The sequence below is a fragment of the Anguilla rostrata genome, chromosome 2, assembly GCF_018555375.3.
Source record: "Anguilla rostrata isolate EN2019 chromosome 2, ASM1855537v3, whole genome shotgun sequence".
NCBI lineage: Eukaryota > Metazoa > Chordata > Actinopteri > Anguilliformes > Anguillidae > Anguilla > Anguilla rostrata.
The window spans coordinates 9,325,013-9,342,920 of record NC_057934.1 but is presented as its reverse complement, the minus strand read 5'-3'; the positions used below and the strand labels follow the sequence as shown (position 1 = coordinate 9,342,920).

Here is a 17,908-nt window from a genome sequence, read left to right as displayed (position 1 = left end):
GGAGTTCAGCAGCAAAAATTAGCATGAGCTACAAACTTCATAACAAAATGCATTGGATTGTGAATTCATACAATGCATTTATGGCGCATTGTATACGCATTTATCCTCATTAAATAAATTACATATAAGTTAGCTTCTTGCAACCCTGGGTTGTCTCTCTGTCCTGACACCCGGTTATGTACCAATGGTAAAAACATCTTGTGGTAGTGTCACCGTGTGGAAGTATGTGAAGAAAGCAGAGGAAAGCAGGAAAGCAGTCTTGGAAGCACACAGGACAAGCGTGTAGAGAATCCCCACAGAAACCTGCAGTGTTCAACGTGCATTGCTTGTGTGTTTAGCGTTAGCATTTAGCAGTGATGACAGGGCCCTTCCTGCCTGCATTTTAATGAGGTAATTACACCACAAACCGGCCTAGAGCCCCGGCGTGCCATTACAGACGCAATTCAGTGTCCCTTCACTGCGGCAGCCCAAATTAGGAAATAATTAGGGCCATTATTCATATGACATCTCAGAGCAGGATCTGGGGTCAGGTTTTCAGCCTCCGTCAAATGCTGAAAATTCAACCTGATCCTAGATCAGCAGTCCTATCCTGAAATGTTTACAAATACAGGCCCAGATCTTGTATTTATGGCTTCATTCCACCAGGGGGCAATGTAGCACAAACTTTAGCCTACATCACATCAAACTGAATGTAATTGTGGAAGATGCTTTGCTCAGCTCCTGGGTTACAGAAAGCTGTGGGATCAGCCGCACTCATTTTTCACTGATCTCAGATGTCATGGGAGGGCTTTTATCACTTTTTAACACGCTGAGCATCACACGTCAGTGCAGAGAGAGGCTGGCCATCACTGCAGCGCACAACACACAAACACGCACACACACACACACACACACCACACACAGGCCTCAGAGAAGCCTGGGGCTCGCGCCGGTACTGTACCCAGGGGCTCTTCCACTGCTGGGGCACTTTCAGGGACGGGCTGGGTGCTCTCTGCATGGAACAAGCAACCTTTCGGTCAGTTACCTCTGAACCCTGAACTCCGACCCTCCCCAGACACCAGCCCTCTGGTCAGCATAAGCACAATTAGCTCAGGGGCACCCAGAGGTTTTAACTTCAAGTTCGCTATTTATTAAATAATTATAACGATCACAATATTGCCAGAGAAGTGTAAACCTGAGAAGACTTATTTATCTTAAAATCTAAAAAAAATGCAACCCATTTATATAATATTACAAATTATATTTTAAAGTATATTATAGAATATATAAACATATACATTTTTTGGAAATTTTTGGAACCCCTGATCTAGCTGACAATCTCATCCAGGTCAACCTGTTGTAAAAATCATATAACATTTATAATGACAAGAAGTTATGAAGTGTAATACGGAATAAAGTAAAGCATTGTTGAAATGACTGATCAGTTTCAGATCAACCATGAGCAATCAGTAAGTCGAAAGCAAGTCGGGTTAAAGCGCATCACAGCTGAGGAAGAAACAGAGGAGGGAAGAAGGCGTGGTGTTAGAGGAAGGAGAAAATGTGCTGGTTATTTACAGGAAAGAGAAAGGCGGAGACAGATACAGCAGTCCAGCAGATGCAGAGTCAGAAGCACAGTTTAAAGAGCTGCATCTCCATGATTAGAAATGTAGCCATTTTCCATCCAATTATGTTGGAAACAAACAAAAGCAAAACAAACTATTTATTCAAAGTGATGGCTGTAAGTTGTGGATCATGCAAATGAAAAATCAATAGAAGTTAATGTACATACAGTGGCAATTTTTCACTTCTTTGGTGATGTATAAATGTCTAAAAGTGTGTGTGCATGTGTGTGTTTGCGTGAGTGTATGTGTGTCTGAGCATGCAAATGTTTGTGTGTGTGTGTGCCTGTGTGTGTTTGCGTCCGTGCGTGCATGCATGCGTGTGTATGTGTGTGTGTGCGTATATGTGCTAACGACTCCCGCTGTAGTACCCCAGTCTCACCTGAGGGGGAGCCGTGCACTGGGGGGGAGGTGAGCTTGGCCTTGGCGTCGGGCAGCTTGGAGACGCTGTTGGCGCGCGTCCTGGGCGTGGCCGCGGGCCCGGCCCGCAGGCCGAGGCGGAGGAGCGTTTCCGCGGAGACGCGGGCGGGGGCGGGGCTTCCGCGCGCCACGGTGGCCTCGGAGTCGCTGCGGGCGGAGAGCGAGCCCAGGCGGGTCCGCCGCGGCTGCGCCAGGACGTCGATGCGCGACGGAACCTTCCGGCCCGACGGCGGCCGGGACGTGGAGCTGGTGGTGGACACCTCGGACGCCACCGACACCCGGTCCGCGTCCGCCAGCTCCGTGTCGGAGGCGTCGCCGTGCCGCGCCCGCCGCAGGAGAGACGCCCGCGTGGGGCGGGGCCGGGGGAGGGTGGCCGGTTTCCCCGGCAACGGGGCGGGGCTCTGGGGGGCCTTGGAACGCCCGGACTTGCCCGACTCGAACTTGGAATGCAGGAGGTCGTCGGTGGAGGCGAACTGGGCGGGGCCTCGGGCGAGCCCGTGGGCGGAGCCCGTCTCCTGGTCGGAGGAGAGCACGTCCGAGAAGGCGGAGTGCGGGAGGGAGGAAGTGATGTCGTCGTCCGTCAGGTCCAGCGAGGGCTGGCGGCCGCGGTGGCCTGGCTGGGCGGGGCGTCGGGGCTCCGCCCTGCTCTCGGAGGGGCGGAGCTTGGCCTTCCTCTCCAGGCGCTCGCGGGCGTTGGCGGTGGCGCCGCCCTTGGCGGCCGAGCCGGCGGTGCTCTTCTCCCGGTGCAGGCTGGACAGGGTGCGGCGCTTGGGCGTGGCCTTGCGCTCGGCCTCGCCCGCCGCCTGGCTCACCGTGCTGGCCGTGTCGATGTCCGACTCGGGGGAGACCTCGCCCTCGGCGGGGGGGTCGTCGCGCAGCTTGGCCTCCAGGAAGGCCATGACGGCCTGCGTGTCCTTCAGCAGCGCCGAGGTGTCCAGGCTGCCCGAGGAGCCCCGCCACGGCCCCGCGGCGCCGCCCTGCTGGCCGATGCGGGGAATGAGCTCCAGGGGCACGTTGCCGCTGGGCCTGTCGATGGTGAAGCTGCCCTGCCGGACCAGCGGCTTCCCCTGCTTGTCCTCCCTCCCCTTGCCTGCCCTCTCCCCCGACCGCCTCCTCCGCCCGTCCTCCCCCCTCTTCTCCCCCCCGCCGCCCGCCGCTCGGCCCGAAGACGGCTTGGAGGACATGCCCCTCTGGGCCCCGCCCCTCTGGGTCACGCCCTTCTGGTCCTTAGCCGCCGCCCCCTCCGCCCGGCCAGCCGCGCCCACGGGATCCGGATCCGACTGGCTCTCCTTCTCCTGCGGCTCGGTGTCCTGCTTCTCCCCGATTTCGGAGCGCGGGCCGGGCCCTGGGGGCCCCCGCTGGGTGCCGGGGGGCTTCTCCTCGGCGGGCGGCTGGGGGAGAGTCCTCCTCTTGCGCTCGGTGTGGCTCGACAGCGAGGTCACAGGCGGAGCGGCCTTAACGGAGACCCCGGTCTCGCCGAGCTCGGCCGCTGAAAAGACAGGAAAAATAACAACCAATATAATTATGCAGGGCTCATGCCAGAGAAATCAAGTCCTACAGTCCTGGAGGGGGCGCTGTGTCTGCAGGTTTAACTCCAGTCCTGGAGGAAAATGCAGAAAACCAGCAGACACGGTAGCTCTGCGGGACTGCAGTATGACACCGGTCTCAGAAACAGGTAACAGTAAATCTAATGTTCTAGGATTATAAAATTCTAATATTCTAAAACTTGCGATACTAATAACTATGACGCACGGGTACACAAAAACACACTGTATTTTGTTACAAAAGACAACAAAATACTCCCCCAGATAAATGTATTTAGAAACAAAATGGTTGAGGTGTAAGTTGGCAATGGTGGCAAAGAGGCATGATTCACACAAAAAACAGAGAGAATAGATAAAGCCAGGGAAGAATGAGAGGTATATGAACACCTTTCTAAACTGGGAGTCATCATGTGCTGTGTGCAGGGGGCTCACCTTTCTCATGATGGACGAATGCTGGAGTCTCTCCTCCGGAACCTTCCGGGTCTGTTCTGGTGTGATTGGCAGCTAAACTGGCCCATTGAGACACCCAGCGGGGACTGCCTACACCAATAAAGTCGTCCGTCTGGGGGAGGGTTCAACATTGTTAGTCCAATCAGAGAGAGAGGCTCATGCACTTAGAACAGATATCCAATCAGAGAAGGAAACTCACGCACTTAGAACAGGATCCAATCAGAGAGAGAGGCTTGTGCACTTAGAACAGGATCCAATCAGAGAGAAAGAGACTCATGTTCATCTCCAGCAAAAAAATAATGTGTGTACTTATAATATAATAATACGCAACACAATCTTTACACAAACTGGAACAGAAATAATCTAAAAGAGTAAATACTTTTCCTCTTCACCTTAGTAGGAAAGCAAAACCGGAAAAAAGGGAAGCTTGTTAAGTAGGTCGGCAGCAGTGGCTAGCCCAGTGGCTAGTGCGAGCGTAGCAAGCGGGTCGGCCGAGCCCTCGGGCTCTGGCTGGAATGAGGTCGCCCCAACCCCCCACCCAGGAGCGAGACCTCCCAGCCCGCCCCGGTCTCTCGTGTCACGCGCTCCGCCCCGCGCTTCCTTCTTTAGCGGAGATAAATCGCAAACGGCGGGTTTGGTTCTCGCCGTCAGCGCAGCTGTAGGAGCTGGCTTTATCCTAAGCAGGTTCCGGGCGTCATAGCGACCCTGCTCGTCGCCGAGCAACGCGGTCAGTCGACACCAGCTGTGGCACATGAGCTGGAAATGGGCGGAGCGGAAATCTCACCTACACAGTAAACTGATCACTGGTCTCAACTCACATCACCAAGTTTGTGTTTATTTCAGTAGTGAAATCTCCCTAAATAATCCATTGGCTGGTCATCCCAAAATCATGTTCTGCATAAAATGCAGAATCTGTGCTGATTAAATCAATGGATCTTTACATAATCAGCGTTCTTAGTTGTAGTACACATGACAAACATTACAACTGAATTGCTATAAAAATTAAAATAATAATTCATCCTAAAATGAGGCTACCTGGGAGTCGATGTAGTACGTTTTCCTCAGCTCCCCTTTAGCTGCTTTCGGGCGCTCCTTCCCCCCCTCCTGCTGGTGCTCCTGGCATCCCGACCGGACGGTCGCCTGAGCTTCCTCCACACCAAACACCTGAGCGACACACATGCATACATATACACACAGTCACAGGCACACACACACACGCACACACACGCATACATATACACACAGTCACAGGCACACACACACACACACACACGCATACATATACACACAGTCACAGGCACACACACACACACACACACGCATACATATACACACAGTCACAGGCACACACACACACACACACACGCATACATATACACACAGTCACAGCACACACACACACACACACACGCATACAATAACACACAGTCACAGGCACACACACACACACACACGCATACATATACACACAGTCACAGGCACACACACACACACACACACGCATACATATACACACAGTCACAGGCACACACACACAAATGTACACACACACACACGCATGTATGCACACACACAGTCACAGGCACACATACACACAAATGTACACACACACACAGGCCACACACACACACGCACACACAAAGTCAAAGACTTAAATCAACTGCGCAACCTAACAGCACTCTTGCTCACTGCATGTCACGCAGAGCCGAAGCCTGTGAGGTCGAATGTGGGCGTTTCTGATGCCGATCTTTAACCGACCCACCCCCCCAGCACCGCCTCACAGCAGGTAAACACTTACATCCAGTCATACAGCCACCATTTATCAAGAGGGACTTACACACCGGAAACCCGCACACTGGAAGGGCAGACAAAGACCGAGGGAGACGCCACGCTAGCAATGTCACAGCCTATCATAAAAGCATCCGGTAGTTTAAAAGCAAAGGTGACAGCGGCAATCAAATCTAGTGCTTGGGTTTACAGTAGTAGTTCAGAGTACTGTCTGAAATTCCCCGCAAGCGAAGTTATTTCAAAGCAGGTCAGCACTTAAAATTGGTCTTGAAATGGAAATTTCAGTTGACTGAAGTGTGTTTGAAAGCTGAAGTGAACCTGTTCAAAATTATTCAGCCAAAGCGGGGCTAAGTCACAGAACCAAGCCATATTTTATCAGCAAAAAAGAGGACCGTGCAATAAACCAGAGAACTGCAGGACTTACAAGCACTGTTTCCATAGTTACACATTTCAGAGAGCCGTTCTGTCTGGCGGTTTCTTAAGACCTTAAAATTTTTTTCCCAACTGAATTGATTTATTTCACACACAGATAGAGACTTGTGTACACAAATCTACACTAATGTGGATACTGGCTAGACGGCACTTTTCATAACTCATCATTATTTGCCCTGTCCCGTATAGGCTAACTCCGTACAGGACAGACCTAATAAATACTGACAGAAAAGGATCACATGTACAGTCTTCTTCTGTCGGGCTGTACCCAGTCTTAAAACACACACAGTTGGGCCAAAATGAATATGAACTCCTAGCAAGAACAATTTATTTCATGATAATATCTTTGACATTATTTAAGTGAAATACATATTAAAATACATGGAATTAATAGGAAACGTACGTTGTACTTTTTTTACACTCCAGAAATAAGACATTATGCTGCAGAAACAACAAAACACATGTACACATAAAAACACATGCAATACTGAATTAATATCAGATACGCTGTTCACTGAAGCAGTAGCACGGACAACTACTCCGTAGATTCAGTAATATTGACAAATATTAACTATAACCCCGAGACAGTTGAAAATCAATGTCCTATGCACAATCCTGTAATGAAATAATTTTTCAAAATGTTTCTTTAAAAAAATTATTTTATTATTAAGATTGTGTTAAGAAGGACCCTTTTGGATGAAGTCCACCGACGACTAGAGAACTGAGGCAAAAACAGCCAAGCGGGTGAAAGTGAGTCTCAAGCAGGATCATTTTACAGCTTCACTTTACAGCATGAGTAATAACCCAGCGACCTACCTTGTCAATCATCCGACGCGCCTCCGCCTCCTCAGGGTTCTGGTTCTCCAGCTCGATGGTGTAGGTCCCCTTGTCGCTCAGATCGTCCTCGGGGGGGTCCCTGTCGCCGGGGCGGGGGGGTTTGGGGGGGTCGTCGCCGGGGCTGGTCTGCAGTCCGACGCTGGCCGAGCTCCAGGCCGGGCTGCCCTCTTCCGATTTCTGCTTGAGTGGCAGCCGGCCGGCACCGTGCGGTGAGACCCCGCCTCTGTGGTCTCCGGCGGGGGCGGAGCCTTTGGGCCTGGAGGTCCCCTCCCCGGCTGCGCCCCCGGCCGCGCCTCCGGCCACGCCCCCGGCCACGCCCCCGACTCCGCCCGCCGCCTGGGAGAAGGAGTAGGACCGCTGCTTGCGGGGGTTGTCCTCGTCGTAAAACTCGATGGTGAAGGTGGTCCTGCTGCTGCCCGCCTGCCCCTGGCCGCCCCCGTGCTGCCCCGCCCGCAGACGCTGTTCTAGCGCCGCCCTCCTGGTGTTGAAGCGGTGCCCCGCCCCGTTCTCAGAGTCGCTCTGCGTGCCGTCCGAGTGCTTGCTCCCTGAGAGAGACAGAGACAGAGAGAGAGATGAGGAGAAAATTCAAAAAATAACACAGAGCCAACAGAAACAGCAACCAACCGTATTCTCCCTTTCTGGGTATCACCCGCTAAGGCCACACCCTAAGCCCGCTGTGTCCTATAAGAAGCAAGCATGACGCATGGCCGACGCCTTCGATGTTTCAGTCGCCACTGTGTTGCTGAGAAAAGAAAAAGGAGTACAACAAGGCTGCTGGTCTGTCTGTCTGCTCATGCTTCAGCAATCAGAACAGTCCTCTTTGAAGCCCAGTTCAGCTCAGCAGATCGGGCAACGATGGTGCGTTTACGCAAATCGTAAAATGTTTCTCAGAAGACTCACGGTGTGCAATCCGCAACAAAACCACAGCGAGAAGATAAAACGACTGTTTCCATAGTAACAGGCTACGAGGTGGCTGAGCGCACTCCCTCTCCTCCGCGCACGGTGAACTCAAGCACTCACGTGCTAAATCTCAGACACCACCGCGGCCATCGGCACAGGTGGGTATACCGCGGCGACCAACGATTTCTCCTAAAAACATTTCAATTCCATCTTGTTAGATGATGATGATTTTTCTGTGATCAGAACTGACCAGAGGAAGAGCAAAGATCCTCACACACAAAAAAGCTCAGTCTCTTCCCCCCTCCAGAACAGAAGTAGTGAGGCTGAAATGATGAAGACAGGCTGAGAGCAGGGGAATGGGGGGGGGGGGGGTGGTGGCAGGGGGGGGCACGGTCGGGAAGAGTGTGCAGTCTTGGGTAGACAACAGTCCTGATCTTTCCCGGCACAGTTCCCTCCAGCACAGCACACAGCGGGCTCCGATTGGCCGGTCGCTGACAACCATCACAGCATGTTGGGGCTCTGATTGGCCGGCCCCAGACAAAGCCTCTCTTTGGTCTCTGAGTGGGGTTAGCTCACGCTCCGTGCCTCCGGGCGCCTGTCTCTCAGCCACGGCTCGTCAGGCCACGCCCCCTGCCCTCTCAGCCAGTCACACGCGCTGAAGTCACGCTCACACGGCTGTCGGCGCTAACGATGCTCGCTCTGCACGGCAACGGAACCCGGTTTACCTTTCCTGTGCTACAGAGGTACTGCACAACAACATTCACATTCGGGTACTTAGCAAACTCTCTGACCCACAGTGGCTTTATGAAAATGCAAAGCCAAGAAATGATGCCAAGCCAACAGCAGTATTCATCGCATTTAAACCTAAAACATTAAGCGCTATATCAGTGCTTGAAGGAGATAGCGTGCTTTTAAGTAGCAAATGAAATCATGACAGTGTCATAACTAGCCTATAACAAGTTTTCTAACAACCATGGTGCAAACCAGATCACGGTCAAGTAACTGTCTGAACTTTAGATACCAGTGAAATTCTTGCAGATAACTGACTGCCTTCAAAGAACTATCTAAGAAACATATTTTTTGACCAGTATTTTAAAAACAATTCTTCCTTTGTATGCCTGTAGATATTGATTAGTGGCAAGTTTCATTGAAAATTCCCTGAGATCAGCAAATGTCAAACAGGTATCAAAAGCACAAATACCAAACAGGCACGTTAAGTACTTCAAACAACTTTTTGATCCAGGTCTGTTGCAAAGGAGCAGCACCACAATTCCACAGGCCTTTCCCCCCAGACCTCCTCTTTGCCAGCTCATCCACGCAGCACAATATGAGCAGTTTCCTGTGTGCGCAGGGCCACAGAGACATGATGTGTCAAACAGACTTCCTGTTGGTCACGACCCTGCCAGGAAGCTGGAAACGCAGAGTGCGAGTACGCCCCTCAGTCAGCTAACCCTCAACCCTGGTCCTGCAGAGCTGCAGGTTCTGACATTAAGTTGTTAAAAATACATGTTTGAACTGCGGTACAAAAACAGAACTGAAGCTCCCAGGCAGTAGGTCGTGGGTTCGACTCCCAGCTGGGGCACAGCCACTGTTCGCTTTGAGCCTGCGCAGGTGTACAGGAAAGACCCTCACCTTTGAGCCTGTGCAAGTGCACAGGTACGTCGCTCTTGATGCTCTTGCTGTCGTCCTCAGTGGACTCCATGCGGGCGAGGGGCGGGTCGTTCTGGGCCAGCCAATCGGCCACCTTGCTCTCGGCGGCGATCATGGCGGCCTGCAGGGTGCTGAGCTCGCCCCCTCCCTGCTGGGGGGACCTCCGGGGGCGGAACCGGGGCTCCGGGGCGCGGGCGTCGGGGGTGTGCTTGGTCACGTGATCGCGGATCTTCACCTTCCCTGGGGACGCGTCGTCGAACTCGATGGTGAAGGAGGCGTGGCCCTGGCTGGCGGCCTCGGTGCTGGCGCTGGCTGTTGCCGGGGCGACGACCCCGCTCTCCGTGTCCTTGGTGGGCACCTCGTGGATGCTGCTCTCCGCCATCAGAGACTCCTTGGTGGGGATCTCAAAGTAGCTGGGCTCCTGGCCTGCGGGGCACAGACTGCCCCCCTCCTTACTCTTATGGGGATCTCTGCTGTCTGTGGGTTTAGAGAGGATTGGTCAGTACTGTGAGTACAGAGAGGGTGGGTCAGTACTGTGGGTTTAGAGAGGGTTAGTCAGTGCTGTGGGTACAGAGAGGGTGGGTCAGTACTGTGGGTTCATAGCGGGTTGGTCAGTACTGTGGGTTTAGAGAGGGTTGGTCAGTACTGTGGGTACAGAGAGGGTTTGTTAGTACTGTGGGTTCAGAGAGTGTTGGCAAATGACCAATTTTACAAAGGATTAAAATAAAGGTTTTACTTTGAAGATAAATAATATTGAATATTTTTGGAATAGGCATGTGTGCATCTTAAAAATGACAGCTCAAAGCATTACATAGGACAGATTTGTGCCAAGAAAGTGAGCATTCTGCTTATATTTCACATCTTCACATAATTAATTTTTATATTAATTTTCACCAAATATTTTGCCAAACTGAGGCATAGATGCAAGGCAAGTGAAGCCAATGGCTTCGATTAGCTTTCATTCCTTTTAACCGAACCGAAACGTCCCCCACGGCACTGCTATCTGTGTGCAACACCAGACGCGAGAACTGCTGTGAATCATCAATTTCAAAACAGGGGGAAGTGCACAATCTGCAGAAACTGGGTTTCAAGATCACTCACAGAGCCACACTGCACAATCCCCTCCACACCAGGAGTAAATCAAATCAAGCACTAATATACTACATAGTACATAGAGCAACAGTAACATCTGAGTACACAGAAAAATAAAAAGGTACTGAAAAGATACCCCTGATCTCCTACAGTATGTAGCCCAAATGTTTGTTTTTTTAAACAACTGACTGTACAACTTGTACACATAATGTGTTTTCCAGTGAATATCATAACACCAGAACATATCTTAAGGAATATCATACCTTTAAAATTGTATAGATGAAGCCTACCGGATTACTGCAGTTGACGTTCATGCATGCCACATGATCCAGAAATTTCTAAAGTTAACCCACAGGAAGTGAACCTGATGCATCTCAGCTCATCCTCAAGATGAAAACCGCAAAACTGCCAACGCGGAATCTGCGGGAGACAACCTACGGTGCGAATTCAGCTCCAACAACCTCAGTCAAGCCACTGTGTGGAAATACATGGAGAGAGCAAGACTTTCCAGAAATATGAAAATGAAAAGGACAAAAGAGATCTCACAGAACTTCCTGTTTTTTTTTATAAATGGAGCCAGCCTCCTGCTTCCTGTTCCTACTGGTCAGGCTTCAGCAAAAAAAATAAAAATAAAAAATCACATGATGATGGAAGGAAGAGGACCCCCTGTCAGTATAATCCCAGGGGACTGCAATCCCAGAATTCTCTGCTGCAGCACAGCACACACAGGTGACTGTAACAAATACCAGACCTCATCTGTGTGAGGCTGAGAGGTGGAGTGAAGGGGTGACCCTGCCCCAAATCAGTGAGGGTAAATCTCATGCTCCTACCGTCCAAAAAAAAACAACACTTTGAGTTTGATCTCAATTCCGCATCATTGGCAACATGCAAAGAACTCACAAGTCAGAAATTCTCTAAATTCTGTCCTAAAACCTTCCTCTCATAGAAAGCTGAAATAGTGTAAATAATGTTCAAAGGCTACAACTCACCGCAGTGGAGACAAATAGCAGAAGGATCGGCCAATGAGAGCTCCTGATTACAGAGGCTGAGTGTTTGTATGCAGCTGCTGAGTGCTGACAAACAATAACCACACAGAGTACGCTGCGCACACACACACACACACACACACACACCCGCACACAGACACAAGCACGCACGCCCACACACAGACACACACACACGCACGCCCGCACACAGAAACAGACACACAAACATGCATGCACACACATGCATGCATACACATACACACACACACATGCCCGCACGCACACAGAAACAGACACACTCACAAACGCACGCATGCACACACAGGCACGCACACATGCATGCACATATACACACGCATACAGACACATGCACACAGACACACACACATTACAACTCAACAGTCATACAGTCTGAAGGGAAAGGGCAGGGTATTACAGGAATTCTGCTCTGAGGTAATGTTGTATGAGCACTTGAATCCACAGGGCAGCTCCAGCCACCCACACACAGACGCCGAGCGACAGCACAGATGCATGCAAAGAGAACAGCATACTTGTAACCAAAATGTCGCAGGTTCGACCGGGAAAGACACACTAGCCGCTGCACCCTGAGCAATGATACTTAACCGAAAACATGCACAGTACAACCAGCTAGTATAAAGTACAATGTAAAGCAGGGTTTACAGATCTGCTCTGGAAAAGAGCACCTTGTAATTCCTGTAGCTAAGGTCATATCCAGAATACACTTTATCTCCACAGACCTTCAGGATCACAAAGAAACACTCTAAGCAACTCCCACCGGTAACTAAGCAACTGTTTCCGGTAACTAGGCAACTGCCTCTGGTAAGTCATATTTCCTGTTCTTAATTTCACAATCGGACAATCAGAGGGAAAGTGGTCTGCATTCTGTGACCTTGCGCCCCCGCTTCCCAGAATGCCGCTCTCCGTCCAAGTGGAACTCAATCAGAAATCCCCTGGACTTACGGACATTTCCACTTTCACACTCTACACAGGAGGCTCAGGTTTTATCATTTCCTGGGTGCAAAATCTTGTTATTTCAAGTAGAAATCATTCAGAATTCTATCAGCCATTTCCCATACACTGACCGGTTTTCCATCATCGTGACCAGCAGACATCTGAATATAACTTGTAAGGCTACCAAATTTATTACTGTCACCAGCAGAATATACTGAATATAACCCTACGTGTCCCCGGGGGTCACTAGCATTTGTCTTTAGTTGTTGAACATTCTTTGCCCGTGTCAGCTGTCAGTACCAAAGCTCTTTATGTTTGTAAGTGTGTGTGCCTGCATATGTGCTCGCGAGTTCATGACAAAAGTCCCTCTGCCTCTTTGGAAAATGAATATAAACAGCGATTCCTTGCGTTCTGAGAGGATTTCTGCTAGAACTGTGACATTATTTATTAACATGCCTGACCAAGCCCACAGGCCTCAGGGTAACTCTGCTTCTCTGTTTGAGAAGCTTCTGTGACTCTGCAGAAGAAAGGGGGTAGCCTGCGGACCGGGGTTGGTGGGGGGGGGGCGGGGGTGTGAAGGTCCCGCCTGCGAGTTCCGCTTCCCCCACACCGGGTCAAAGGCCCGTCTCTCCCACTGCGCTAATCCGCCAAAATCTCTCATTATCCCCAACCCCGTTACTCCTGAACTGCCAAAGGTAAGGAGATTCCTGCCCTCCGGACACACGGAAAAGAGAAAGACACCATTCTGCCTTTTCCTTCTATCATAACCCAACCACCCGGGATGAGCGTCCCACAAGTCCTTACATTCGTCACACAACAATCTGTTCTTATACAATAGATAACACTTCTACATCGGAGAAGAAAATTCAGCTGAAACAGGTTCAGTGTCTTTAAACTTCACTACAGTCGTTCCACTGCATTTCAAACAACCCTTCTACAGCGTTGTAGCTAGATTTAACACACACGACACTTCATGTTCACCGACTTACGTACAGCTAAACACACGCATTACCTCAAAGCTGCTCACAGAATTCTACCATTTCTGGTGTGTGGTTAAAATATTGAGACTGACTGGGAAGCTCCTCTTTCTGGTTTGAAGCTCGCCCAAGCTTTTGCGCCGAGAAAACGTGGCATAAATTGCTGACAGAATTCAACAAAATATAAAACATCTCCAAAATAAAAATCTAAATGGCGGAGGCGTGGGCTGCTTTGCAAGTGGTACAGGGGTATAAACTGTATAAATAGAGGAGCACATCCCGTTTTAGACATGAAACGCATATTTGAAATACTGCACACTAACTATCCCTCCTCACTAACAACACATGCAGCTGGTGGAAGTACCAGATAGATGAGCACTATTGGTATGATGGTGGCTTAATCAAGATCCTTTCTGAGACCTGCAATACCAAACTTGGCCAGCAGGCGGTAATGGTCTTACCTGATGTGCCACTCTCCTGTTTCCTGCCAGTTGTTCTGGCTTCCTGCTTGAAGGAATTCTCATCGTCAGCATCGCCATCGCCCCACCAAGATGGCTGCCCGTACAAAGGCGTCCCACGATGCAGTGCGGCCAAGTCTCCTGGAGTCAAGTGGAAATGAACAGTTGGCGAGTCGTTGACATCACTGCCCATGGATGGAAGCATTAGCAGTGGATTTATGAGATACTCCAGGGATATGAAACTCCAGTGGCGTCTGCAGGTTTAACTCCAGTCGTGTAATAACATCACAGAACCAATCAGATGACGTGTTTCTATGATGGCGTTTAATTCCCAGCTCCAGAGGAGACCTGCAGGTTCTGCTTACCCACATTTAGTCAGCTCAGAGAAAGAAGGATTACATCAGAGCCCCTCTGGGGCAGGACCCCGTCACCCTGCGCAATGAGCCCTCAGAAAGACCCCGTCCTGCCGCGCTCACCCGCCATCTTGTCTTCGCTGGGTTTGGCAGCTCCCTCCGCGCTAGCCTCCGCTGCCTTGCTGCTCTCGGCTGCGGTCTTGGGTCCTGACGATTTGGACGTCTCGCCTTCAGACGGCTTCTTAGGCAACTGCAGCTGACTGCTGAACTTCTCATGCTGACCAATAAGAAGGTAGGAGGAGGGGCCTTCAGAGCCAAAAATATCACCACACATATATCCTCCACACACACACGAACCCACACAAACACAAACATGCACAAATGCACACACATGCATGCACGCACACACACATATAATCACACACACACATACACACACACACACACCCATGCACATTCTCACAAACACATACATACAAACACACAGAAATACATACTCTCAAACACACTCAAACACTCTCACACACACAAACACACAACAGAAATGAAGCACAGCGCTATTATAAGAGCTGTTATTAAAAGCTACTGAGAGTCAACAATGACATCACCAGCCTCTCGGATACACTTTCAATCTGACTCTCCACCTTCAAAGCTGAGATAATTTTCCTTATACCAGCTTCTTCTTTGTTTGAGAGCCTTTTGGGTGCAGTAGTTACATCAAAGAGACTTTCACATTTCAAATCTAGACTTATGACCACAAAATTACAGAAGCACAACATACAGATGTGACTGTTCTGAACAAAGTGTCAGTTTTTAAAACTGAAACCCCAATACAAACTGAACTGAATTGCCAAAAGGGAGATAATGGACTGGCATTCAATAAAACTTCTGCAAAGTTTGGTAAAGTTTAGTTATTCAGAAAATAACCGTGAATGTCTAATAAAGAAGACAAAGAGAGAAAGAAGTTTCTGGAAAGACATGTTTTACAGCATCTACTGTACCTTCAGAGCCTCCTCTGGTACGTGTAGCTCCCCTCGAACCACGGTGAACAGGTTGGTATGTGAGGCGGGTTAAGAACAACATTGAGTACCCCAAACACTGACATTGTGTACCCCAAACACTGGTGCAGAGAGTACCCTAAACTCTGACACATCGTCTACCCCAAACTCGGACAGATCCATAATAGGGGTGGGGGCCTCCCTTCCTGGAGGGCTGTATCTGTTTCTGGTTTTTGATTACACCAGTTACCCTTACATTTTTAAAATAATAATTCAGAGTAGAAGTTGGCATATAATCCAAAAATGGATATGATTCTCCAAAAATGGAGGTCCCCTCCCCTGCTCTACAAAAACTGCTGGTTTAAAATATCTTTCTGGAAAAAAAACAAGCAATATACACTTCGAAATCCAAAAATACATGGTAAGTCCAACAAAATGAGTGCTATTTACACGTTACAGAAATTTTATAGAACGTATCTGAAATGTATACAAATAACTACATATACAGCGTGAAAGGGAGGACAGGTATTCAACATATTTTATAAAACACATGGTACATATTGATGTAACTACACATTTTTCTTTTCTATGACAGATGAAGTGACATTGGCTCACTAGGCAGGCTCTGAGGACAGCCGTACCACCACCTTACTGGTATAAAACTGAAAGGAGCTCCACCAAACACAGAGCATGTTGCTGACAGCCAATAGATCAACAGCGCAGTTGACTGGTCGATATTTTCGGGATGTACTTCCTGACTCCTCGTGGCTATTAGCAGTAAGTAGATTCCACCGATCACGGTTGTTGCGTTGTCCTATAAGTTATGCTCTGTGATAGGTGGAGCCACTCTCTGTTTTTCTATCAGTAATTGGATGCCATGACTGCCTTAATACTGTTTTATTTCTTTCCTGAAAAGGGACAGGAAGTGGCTCACAAGCAGTGAGACTGCGGGCAAACACACCATTAAGGCTCTGAAAGGATATCATATCCAAACCTCAGCTTGTCATCGATTTTCAGAGTAAAGTACATCTGTTCCTGGATCCTGACATCATTCACAAATGTCTGTAAAAACACAAGATGACCAATTTAGTGCGCAGAACCAGCAGCTTTCAGGAAATGATGTCATCACTGAACAAGAAGCAGATATTCACAGTTATGAAGGGTCACCAGCACACATGGTAATCAGCAGGTTAGGTTATTTGGGTGAGGTTATTTCTGGAGATAAATAACCACTGTGACCCCCTCCCCCCCCACCCTCGAAGCATGTAAGACCTGCAGCCACATCCCTGACAGTGTTCAGTGTTGTGCTATATTTGCAGCTAGAATCACACTCATGCTATTTAAGCCAAATCAGAACAGAGGTTAAAGTTTAAAGGTTAAAGGTTAAAGGTTAAAGAGACTAACATATATATACATATATGTTACGAATAGCATTGGATTTGTGTATGTTTAAATTTATGACCGACCTTATCTTCATTGCACACTGAATATACCTTAAGATGGGAGCGGGTTCCATTACGAGCTGACAGCATTCATTAACATGGCGGTCAGTCAGCTAATTTATCTCCCTGTAATAGTGAGCGTATGCTAATGCTAACGGCTGCTCTGCCCGCGGGCCATCCTGGGGGGTGTTCTCACATGAAATGCCCACAGGCTGTCGCGCAGCTATTCTTGGATCCAGTTTTCTTTCTTTTTTTAAAAATCGCTCTTCCTCTTCACATCCTTCCATTGCTTCATTCCTTATCCATATTTCCATCCCTCTCCTCTCACCATCACTCTCTTATATCCCTCTATCCCTCTCACATCCCTCTCTCACACCATCCACCCTCTCTCCTATCCTTCCATTCCTCCCTCTCTCTCTCTGATTCCTTTCTCCCTTCTCTCCATCTCCCTCTTATTATTCTCTCTCAATTCATCAAACCCACTCCCATCACTCCATCTCTGCATCACTCTTACATCTCTCCCTCACTCCCCTTCTCCCTCTCTCCTTCCATATCTCCCTCCATCCCCTCCCAACCCACCATCCCTCCTCTCTGAGGATCAGATCTGTCTCCCTCCCTCCCTCCCATCCCTCCCTCCCATCCCTCTCTCCCTCCCCCCCTCCCCCCCCTCTCACCCCGTTCAGGCTCCCCAGGTCTTTGACTTTGTGTTCGTCCGTCGCCGGTTCGTAGTTGATGACGGCGTGCTGTTTGTCCACGCTCCGAGACTAAAGACGAAACCACACAGATAAACAGCAGTCAGGCCGCAGGGCGGGGAACACAGCTTCACTCATGGAGGGTGAGGGAGGGGGGAGGGAGGGGTATGGCTGGCACAGCAGTAGAGAAGAGAATCGGTCACAAACACAAGATTTATTCACCACAGGTAACTCGCCTTCCCTGGTTTCGGGGGTCTGAACTGATTTCTGATTTTAATGTGGAAACAAAAAGCAGCCACACCCTGCACTGCAGTTCTGC

General features: G+C 49.5%; 1 protein-coding gene across 7 annotated transcripts in view; it reads right to left on the bottom strand.

The window, feature by feature from the left end:
• Positions 1-17,908, bottom strand: part of LOC135245298 (centrosomal protein of 170 kDa-like) — a 51,922-nt gene that overhangs the window by 18,149 nt on the left and 15,865 nt on the right. For 5 of the 7 annotated variants that reach the window (XM_064318278.1, XM_064318295.1, XM_064318303.1 and 2 more), the window contains 11 exons: positions 17,572-17,661; positions 16,439-16,517; positions 15,459-15,517; positions 14,581-14,734; positions 14,108-14,245; positions 9,602-10,096; positions 7,049-7,614; positions 5,048-5,176; positions 3,995-4,124; positions 1,981-3,507; positions 941-991 (listed from right to left, as the gene is read on the bottom strand). In XM_064318278.1, coding sequence (XP_064174348.1) covers positions 941-991; positions 1,981-3,507; positions 3,995-4,124; positions 5,048-5,176; positions 7,049-7,614; positions 9,602-10,096; positions 14,108-14,245; positions 14,581-14,734; positions 15,459-15,517; positions 16,439-16,517; positions 17,572-17,661 — 3,418 coding nt within the window. Of the gene's footprint in view, positions 1-940; positions 992-1,980; positions 3,508-3,994; positions 4,125-5,047; positions 5,177-7,048; positions 7,615-9,601; positions 10,097-10,974; positions 11,302-14,107; positions 14,246-14,580; positions 14,735-15,458; positions 15,518-16,438; positions 16,518-17,571; positions 17,662-17,908 lie in introns of those variants that run through there. The other 2 variants (XM_064318321.1, XM_064318330.1) reach the window with 2 other exon arrangements.